The sequence below is a fragment of the Girardinichthys multiradiatus genome, chromosome 21 (genome assembly GCF_021462225.1).
Source record: "Girardinichthys multiradiatus isolate DD_20200921_A chromosome 21, DD_fGirMul_XY1, whole genome shotgun sequence".
NCBI classification, from domain to species: domain Eukaryota; kingdom Metazoa; phylum Chordata; class Actinopteri; order Cyprinodontiformes; family Goodeidae; genus Girardinichthys; species Girardinichthys multiradiatus.
The window spans coordinates 40,132,599-40,142,742 of NC_061813.1; the positions used below are offsets into that span (position 1 = coordinate 40,132,599).

Consider the following 10,144-nt stretch of genomic DNA (forward strand, 5'->3'; position numbering starts at 1 on the left):
TCAATTAATCTAATCTTTGGAGCATTGGTTATGGTATTGTTATTTTCTGTACTGGTTGTATGACTTTGAATCAACATTTTTGAGTAAATCCCACAGTATGTGAAGATTATAAGCTCCTGGGCTAAGTGGAATTGATCTGATCCAAAAAATAAAAATGGTGATGCATGGTTAGTTTTAAATGGAAATATGGGGGAGGAGGTTTAATAATGACACTGGTGGGAATAATTGTATTCTTTATATGTGATGTTTTCCAGAGTGGTGAGCATCCCTCCAGTCCCAATTTCCACAGCCGTCGTCATCTACTCCGAAAAATGACTGAAATATCGGACACATGCATTAAAAGACATGGAGGTATTGAACTAGATTATGTACTTGGCTCGGACACCACGTTTCAGTTTGATCTCTCTTCTGTGTTTACATGTGAGGGTAGCGAGCTAGCCTGGACGAAATATAATGTATATCTGAGTATCTGTCAGAAAGGTGCGGTGGATGGTATGGAGAACATCGGCATGCCAACCCAGGGTTTTGTCATTTGGGACACTAAACAGGGACAAATACTGCCAGATAATCCATATGCAGAAACATTTCAGCATTTGGTGACCTTGGCTAGAGGACAAGCGAAGGATAAATTGACAACTGGAGGTATTAATCCAATATTACTCAGCATTGGAAGAATACAGAGCAACCCCTACCACAACCCTAATATTACAATAAGGCCACCTACTCTTAGAGGTGGAAATATGAGTTCTGGATTTTATATGTATTTAGGAGTAGATTTGCCAGGATGGCTCGCACGAGATCAGGGTAGAATTGTTAGAATTAATCTTGTTTCTGTTATGGCCAAAGGTGGTGAAGTGAAAACTCCTGTGGTTCAGATAGACTATAACACCTTAACCCCGGAAGATGTTATCCAAGGGGCTCTGGGATTTACAGAGTCCAATTTGTGGTTGACGTGGATGGCTCAGACAGCACGTGAGTCGGCCATGAGCAATTGTATAGCATGTGCGGCTGCTAGACCCACTCTGGTCACTGTATCTGCTCCCATAGATGAGAACGCGGATCCACTAGGATTTAAATGCATGATTCTGTTAACTCATGGTAAAGAAAGCCCTGCAAGTCATACCTTAGCAAAGGTGTTTCCGGCTATTAGTAATAGCTCACTGGTAGGCCCTTTTTCTCTTCAGATTGAGGGATATGATTATCCCTGTTTCAATTTTACAGGGGTTACTGAAGAACCACAGTTAAAACTGGGAACTGTCTTTCTATCATGGTGCAACAAAACTTATCCAGCTGGCACTGTAGGACACTGGGACCGAGAAGGTTTATATTACTATTGTGGTGGAAGTGTTTTATTAGCCCAAATTTCCCCTAGGTCAGTAGGAAGCTGTGCAATGGTGCGGCTAGTGGCTCCGTTACTGCTGTGGGGGGAGAAATCACCACATGGAGGAATGGTGAGGAAGACCAGATCCTTTGATCTTATGGACAGCTCATTAACTTATATTGATGCAATTGGTATTCCACGTGGAGTTCCAGAACAATTTAAATTAGTTGATCAAGTGGCAGCTGGGTTTGAAAATTTATCGGTAATTTCAGCAGTTTTTCCTGTAACACCGAATAAAAATGTAGACAGGATCAATTCCATACATTACAATGTCTTAAGGTTGGCAAATGTGACACGAGATGCGGTTGAAGGGTTGGCAGAACAGTTGGCGCCTACTTCTCTGTGCAGAATAGATTGGCTCTAGACATGTGCTCCAATTCTGCTCCTGATAGTTCAGGGACTCGAGCATTAGAAGGCTTACATACTAAGAAAATGCATAAATATTCAGGAATTGGTGGGGGACTGGAGAGGTGGTTCACCAACACCTTTGGTAAGTATCTCATTGCTGAATTCATTGTCTGTATGTTGGTATTCTAGTAACATGTGGATGTTTTTGTGTGCCATGTATTTGCTCCCTTACAGTACGACTCATAACGTCAACTATTGAAAAAGGGGCACGCACTCATGCAACTCCATATAATATGATGCAAAATGTTGTTGCTGAAGGTTGGGAATTAATGGCCCAGTTGTATTTCATGGTTTTCCTTTGTCACTTCGCAGAGTACTAATCGTTTGGTGGGCATTTGTTACCATTCTTACATTTTTGAATATTGACCTCTTTTGCAGAGGTCAAAAGGGGGAATTGTTGAGAATTAAAATCATGTACTTTCATGCTATTAGTTTAGTTTGCATATGAGAACATTAAACTGAGATTTGACATGAGTGAGCCTTGAGGAGAGAAGACAGATCACAGCAGGAGTGAGGATGACATGGGGATGAAGCAGAGGTTAGAAGTTTCTCAACCGCTGCAAGCAGTAAATGCTGGCTGTAGGGACAATAAAGCAATAAAGGTCAACTTTTAGCCATGGAAAAGATGCCACAAGGGAGCTTGGCTGATTTACAACACCAGACGGAAAAAGGGGAAGGCACAGTCAATAAGCTTTGAAGTCAACAGTATAAAGATGTACTGGAACTTGTAATGACAGAGACATCTGGGTAAAGACAGCCATGCTTTGCTGAAATCTGCAATCTCTCTCCGTAAGGGCCCTTATGAAATTTTTTTTTCTTGTGTTATTTTGTATTTTCATTTTGCATTAGAAATCATTGGACTTATTATCTTCCAAATTAAACTTGCGTTAATCTTAATTTCCTGCTCTTCATCTGTTCTTTCTCACGACATCCGGACTGGGAGAGGTTGAGGCCGCAAGAATATCAGTGATAGCATTATTTTACCTCAACAGAAGCTAGCGCCTGAAATAAGTTCACTTTCACTGTTGTACAAAGAAGAGAAAATATAATTTGGCTAATTGAAGTTTAAGCTTTTAAGTTTAGGATATCAGAATTCTGCCTCACAATGAAAATGTTTGTAGTTTCACTTGAGGATGGCAAAACTCTCTAGGAAATTGTGCGGTAAACGTAGCTTTAACTTATATATTTGTGTGTTGTTGAAAAAAAAAACATTTACTGAAAAAATGAGCACAAATTTCTGTTGTAAATTACAGGCCTCAAAAAAGGCAGATGTTTGCTGCTGCAGTGACTAAACCAGCATCATCCAGTTTGAATTACAGATTTTAGTCGGGACTCACATTTTATTTAATTTTTTACAGACAATGAAATAAATTGTGTAAATAAAAATCCCAACATAACATTAGATAACAACAGCATTACAAACATAACAATGTGAACAGCTGACATTAAAACTCTGGACAGAACATAACTACAGTTTACAAGATACAAGGAAAACAAACCAGTTCACAGAAGGACTTCCTCGCAGGCTGAAGGAGGTGGAACTTCAGGCACGGCTAAGTGTTGGGAGGTTGCAGGTTCCCACGTGTCCTCCCAGTTTTTACCACTAGAAGAGATCAACAATTTTTAAAATCAGCTTGAGGATTTCTGGTGCTGTACTGTTGACAAATTCTTCTTTCTATGATTTATACGATTAACAGATAAAAAAAGATATTTTTCCGAGTTCTTTTGGCTCCCTTGTTAGAGATGTATTGTTCTCACACAACATTGTTTCTCAAAATAATTCTTTATTATTTCATAGTTCTATGTATGACAGGACATGCACTTTGTCACTGCCTACACTAATTTCCTATAATTCCTGCTCTCAAGCCCAAAGTTAAGGTCCCGCTGGAAAAAATCCCAATACGACTCCATCTAATAGCGTTCCTACTTCAAATATTTCCTCAGTGTTCCTATATTATACTCACCATTACAAAAGTATCCAATACCAAAGTCACTGCAGTCATTTTTATTGTTACACAAAGACAGAAACACTCTCCCATATTACTTTATTTGTTAAGAAAAGTGTCAGTAATATGAAAAACCAAAGCATATAAAAACCATCTTCATTTACTGCCTGTGGAAGTTATTAAATAGAAATAGTACATTTCCACTAAAAGCAAAAATAACCATTTCTTACCAAACACCACAAGGCAACCAATGAATTTCTACTTCTTCTTTGCCCTTGACAGAAGAAATGAAAGAAAAGAGAAATGTTAGTTTTTTTAAGCAATTATCAATACAGTATATCAAATAAGTGCTTCTAAAATTCTTAATTGTGGAAACAGTTTTAACAATTTACTAAAGGACAACAAATGGAAAATCCTGCGGTATAGGTTTTCCTTTTACACAAACCAGTCAGTCTACCATGTTTTAAAATAAATACTGCAACACACTGGACACAACAGCATTGCACCGTGTATTTTAAATATGTCACATAAGAATCAGTCATTTGAAATGTTCATATGAATTAGCATGTGTGCTAAATGCTGTCCTTCATGTAGTTCAATAGACATTACACTGCTCTGTAAATTTAATCTGTTGTACTAAATACACACAAAACATCTTTTGAGCAAAGTTGCACAGAGACCAGGCAAGAGAGACATTTCCATTTCACTAGAAGGAGCTACAGGCCAACAACCTCAAAGAAAACTGGCAAATCAAAATGAATTGGTGCTGCACCAAACTTTAACCAAACTTTAAGGTGAGCGGTTGCAGATATTAGTGGTTGTCTTATGAGCTTGAAGTATATACAGTGGCTTGGAAAAGGATTCATTCCCCTTGAACTTTTCCACATATTGTCACATTAAAACCACAAAAGTAAATATATTTCATTGGGATTTTTTGTGAAAGACCAACACAAAGTGGTATACATTTGTGAAGTAGAAAAAAATTTAGACATGATTCAAAACATTTTTTACAAATAAAAAAACTGCAAAGTGTGTTTTGCAAAAGTATTTAGCCCCCTTGAGTTTATACTTTGTGGAAGCAACTTTTGCTGCAATTCCAGCTGCAAGTCTTTTACAGTCTGTCTCTAGCAGCTCTGCACATCTAGTGACTGGAATTTTGGCCCATTCTTCTTTGCCAAACAGGAGAGCGTTTGTGAACAACAGTTTTCAGATCTTGCCACAGATTCTCTATTGGATTTATGTCTGGACTTTGACTGGGCCATTCTAACACATGAATATGTTTTGTTTAAAACCTTTCCATTGTAGCCATGGCTTCATGTTTAGGGTCGTTGTCCTGCTCAAAAGTGAACCTCTCCACCCAGTCTCAAGTCTTCTGCAGACTCCAACAGGTTTTCTTCCAAGGTTGTCCTGTATTTGGCTCCATCCATCTTCTCATCAACTCTGACCACCTTCCTTGCTCCGGCTGAAGAGAAGCAGCTCCAGAGCATGATGCTGCCACCACCATATTTGACAGAGGGGATAGAGTGTTCAGAGTGATGTGCCGTAGTAATTCTCCACACATAGCATTTTGTCCAAAAAGTTCATTTTTGGTCTCGTCTGACCAAAGCAGCTTCTTCCACATGTTTGCTGTTTCCCCAACATGGCTTCTGGCAAACTGCAAAAACAGGACTTCTTATGGTTATCTTTCAACAATGACTTTCTTCTTGCCACTCTTCCATAAAGACCACATTTGTACAAAGCACGACTAATAGTTGACCTGTGGACAGATTCCTCCACCTGAGCTGTGGATCTCTGCAGTTCATCCAGAGTCACCATGGGCCTCTTGGCTGCATCTCTGATCAATGCTCTCCTCGTTCAGCCTGTAAGTTCAGGTAGACGGCCTTGTCTTGGTAGGTTTACAGTTGTGCCAAACTCTTTATTTCCAGATGATGAATTGAACAGAACTCCGTGAGATGTTCAAAGCTTGGAAATCTTTTTATAGCCTAAACCTGCTTTAAACTTCTCCACAACTTCATCCCTGATCTGTCTGGTGTGTTCCTTGGACTTCATGATACTGTTTGCTCTTAACCAAGCTCTGAGGCCGTCACACAGCAGCTGTATTTGGACTGAGATTAGATTACACACAGGTGGACTCTATTTAGTCATTAGCAATCATCAGGCAACTTCTGAAGGCAATTAGTTGTCCTCAGAGTAAAGGGGGCTGAATACTTTTCACACACCACTTTCAGTTTTTTATTTGTAAAAGCTTTAAGTGTTAATGCATTTGTTCTGCGCCCAGTGATTGCTTCAACCTGGAAGCTGCTTACTACATTTTCAGCAACCTGAAAAAAAAAAAAGCAAAACTAAGATTATATTTTATACACTAAATACAAAATGAAGTCAAGGAGTGTACCCTCAAAAAGTGATAATTTGTGTGGTGACTTTCATACGTTACAATTATTCAAAGATTTTTCTTAAATAACTTAAATTTTCCTCAATGTGGATTTAGGTTTCTCATATTAGGTCTGGGAATGACAGTAACTGTAAGTATTTTAGAATGGACACAAAAATACAATAAAATACATACTTAAATAGTGTGTAATGGTCCAAATGTTCACAGTCAAAGCGAAAACAAGCATTAATTTCAGAAGTTGAGGTCAGTGAAAAAGAAAGTTAATTGCAAGACTGAGGAAAACAGAACTTACCCTTTCTCTTCTTATTTTCATGAAGCAATTGGAGATGTGGTTGGTCTGTTGGGGAGAAAGGTGGTGGAGAGCATGTAGAAGCTGATGGAGAGGGGCTTCTCTGTCTTTTCTGTTTCTGTGAAGACTGGCAACATAGAACTGGAGGAGAAACAGGAACCTGATCGAGCACAAACACAGGCTCTTCCAGCTTGTCTGACAGGATCTCTTTGGCGAACATCTTTGGCTGCTCCTCAGTAAGGTTCTCTTCCTGCTTTCAGATCTGGGTCTCAGTTTGTTCATCAGCCCACTGCTCCTTGGCTGGAACAAACTGATGTCCTGTGGAGGTGTGGGGTTGCACTGGTACAGAGGTGTCTGGAAAACACAATTTTACACAAAACACAAATAACATTGGCAAGAATTCACATTTTGCACCATTGAATCTTAAAATGATTTTATGTACAGCTTCAAAATGCAAAAAAAAAAGGAATGGGATTGAGACCAAAAAATAATAGAGTAAGCAATTTATTGCAAATAACCATTACACTAAAATATGCTGTTCATCAGCTGATGAAAAGTTTAAGACCACATCCTTTAAAAGCCCACATTTTTTTCAAAAATGTGGATTCAGTGTCATTTTCTGTCAGGTATTCACGCTGTCATGACCTCCTGATGGCAAAGGCAAAAACGTTTTCTCTCTGAATGCGGTCAGATTGCTGAGATGCATCAGCAAGTCCTCAAGGTTTTAAGAACAAAAAATGTCTTCAGAGACATCGTCTCCTAAAATAGTACAAAATTGCTTGGAGTTTTCACGAAAGAAACAAACATGGGACACTGAAAGGTGGAAGAAAGTTTTATTCTCTGATGAGAAAAAAATGATCTAGATGGTCCTGATGGCTTCCAATGTTACTGTCATGACAAGGAGATCCCATCTAAGATGTATTCTACTCGGCATAGAGGGGGCACCATCATGATCTGGGGGCTTTTTCCTTCAATTGAACAATGGAGCTTCATGTTGTGCAGAGGCGTCAAACTGTAGCAGCAATGTGGAGATGTTGCAGGAGGACGTCCCTCATGAACGGAGGCCATCGTCTGTGTGGTGATCACTGGGTGTTTCAACAAGACAATGCTGCAGTTCACAACGCCTGCCTGACAAAGAACTTCTCCCAGGGAAATAACACCACTCTGTTGGATCATCCTGTGTGTTCCCCTGATCTAAATCCAGAGAACATTTGGAGTTGGATGGCAAAGGAAGTTGACAAAAATGGACACCAGTTCCAGACATGTATGATGTCACCACATCAGTTAGTTGGTTTAAGTCAGTGGCTGAAGTTTCAAAAACAGTCCAGTCTGTGCATTCAAAGCAGGCCTGTAGCATCTGCTTTGATTCCTCAGTCCACTTCTTAACAGTGTGAACCTTGGGTTTGGAAGCTCTTAGTCTCTGTCTGTAGGTTGGGATGAGGTGGATTAGATAATGATCTGAAAAACCCAGAGCAGCCCTGGTAACAGCATGATATGAGTCCTTTAAAGCTGTGTAACAATGGTCCAGTGTGTTTTTATCTCTGGTGGGACATTTAATATGCTGTCTGTATTTGGGGAGTTCATTTTCTATGTTTAGGTCTGGTGTTTTCTATGTATTCACATAGAAATATCATACACAATTAGACAATCTTTTGTTTCTGTTTGTTTTTTATAGTAAATGAACTCAAGTATGAGAGAGAACACAACAACTTCAAGTAACATGTTCATGAATTACATCTGAACCTGACATACCTGCTTAGTAGGTGGAGCTCCAGACAACGTTGGTTCACAACCAGTTTCCTCCTCTAAGTGTTGCTGGTCAACTGTGGGAATACAAGGATGGTTTAAAATGACACACACACACACACACACAAACCTTGTTCTTCTGTCTTGACATTTGTCAACTGTTTTAATTGTGTGTGTCGTATTTCAGAAAGTTGTAACTGTAATTCAAACTCTCCATGCATAACCTACCATCCTGTATTGGGGGAGTGGACGGCTCATCATCTTCATCACCAGGCTGCTGGCTTGTGTGGACCTTTGTGCTGCTGCTGGTAGAAGCTGAAGAAGCTCTGAAGATCTTTGCTTCTCTTCATATTCTCTTAATATCTCTGGAGGAAATGTAATTCAATCACTCAATCATGCAACCAATCAATCATTCAATCAACCAGTCAGTCAACTCTCTTCGTGCAGCTAGAACTACAATATCAAGAGGGATCATTGAATTGAGTTTAAATCAGTGGACAAATTTAAGGTGTTTCTGGGGCTCTGGGTTGCCTTAAATAACAACTTTGACTTCATTAAAAACGTTTAGAAAACAAGGAAGTGTCAACAATGTGTATAATTATGTTCTTTTTACACTTAATAGCAAAATCAACACACAGTGGATCTCTAACATTTGTGGCATTTGAATGCAGGTTGGTCTGCCTATTGTCTAAAATATGTGAGCTGTGAAAATGAAGCCTAGTCCTTAATCTCTAAGAGAAAAAAGTCTCTAAACAGCATTTAAAACACAGAGCAAATACAGCGCTGGAAAAAAGTGCTGAAACAACCTTAAATATGTTAAGAATGTATAACCAATCAATGTACAGTTCAATGTTTTTCTTTAAGATCATTTAGTATTTTGGTTGTATTTCAAACTGCATGGTGTCCTGATTTATTTCCCCAGAACTGCAAATAAGCCCGTTTGTTGTTTAGACGACTGTCACATTTCTTCCACTGCTTAGTGAAAAAATATGACATCAGCTTTAGATATTGAACACACACATCAGCAAAATAACCCCAGTCTTCAGTCCAGACCCGTTTCATCTTCAATTTATCTCATTAATAACAACAAAAAAGCAACTGACGTTAAAACTAATTTGCTTTGCAGGCTGCTGCTACACTAGTTAACTTGTTCTCGTCTTTTAGCTGCTGCTACTTATATAAAGTTTGTTAAATAAAGTTTTTTTCTACACAATCAGAGCAAATTACGACTTAATAAAACATTAAATAAAATATAATAAAATATTATATACCTCTCAATTGTCTGAATCCGTTTTTATCCAGTTCCAATGGATGCTGTCTCTGTTGGAGCTCAGCTGCAGGCAGCACGTGGCTCTACTGACCCCTGACCTCCAAGGTCACTCGAGAAAACCTCTGCTGATCAGAAATCAGCTCTGCAGCCTCAGTCCGACCATTATTGTGTTAAACGTGCAAAACTGATCCTAGATCCGTCAGTCAGACATCACCATTGATTGACAGCGTTTCTCTTGTTTCTTAAGTTGACGAAGTTGAACAACGACCTATCGGATCGAGGGTGGCCACAGGGGTGGCCAATGAGATTTCAGGGGTGGCGCTGGCCACCCTTGCCCCGCCCCCCTAAAATCGCCTTTGATGTGGAGAGGCTGGAGTACTGGCAGTTTCTGACACGTGGTTGTCCTGCTCTGATAGAGAGGCGCTTTTCTTTTTGGGGGCATTTTGTCTGTGTTCAGCCTCTCTCTGTTGTCTTTAGGTTCATGTTCCAGTTACTTTTATAGAGCTACAGGAGCAGCATGTCCCATACCAACAAAGAGCGCCCTCTGGCGGCTGTAGAGGGTAATGTTTAATCATTGGTTACCGTAATATTGATATTTAAGTCGCATCTGAATAAAAGCCGCAGGACCAACAAACCATGAAAAAAAGTGCGACTCATAGTCCGGAAAATACGGTGCTTCTTTCCTTGAGGAGGTCAAAGTGAGGCATGCTGG

At 39.5% G+C, this 10,144-nt stretch overlaps 1 protein-coding gene across 1 annotated transcript; it reads right to left on the reverse strand.

The window, feature by feature from the left end:
* Positions 1 to 2,676: 2,676 nt before the first annotated feature.
* zgc:66472 (uncharacterized protein LOC327494 homolog) lies at positions 2,677 to 8,501 on the reverse strand. Its single transcript, XM_047350101.1, has 5 exons — positions 8,391 to 8,501; positions 8,169 to 8,239; positions 6,420 to 6,770; positions 3,966 to 4,009; positions 2,677 to 3,392 (listed from the first exon to the last, which is right to left on the reverse strand). Exons 3-5 carry the CDS (start codon positions 6,696 to 6,698, stop codon positions 3,293 to 3,295), a joined length of 423 nt encoding a protein of 140 aa, XP_047206057.1. The 5' UTR covers positions 6,699 to 6,770; positions 8,169 to 8,239; positions 8,391 to 8,501; the 3' UTR covers positions 2,677 to 3,292.
* Between the last annotated feature and the right edge of the window lie 1,643 nt (positions 8,502 to 10,144).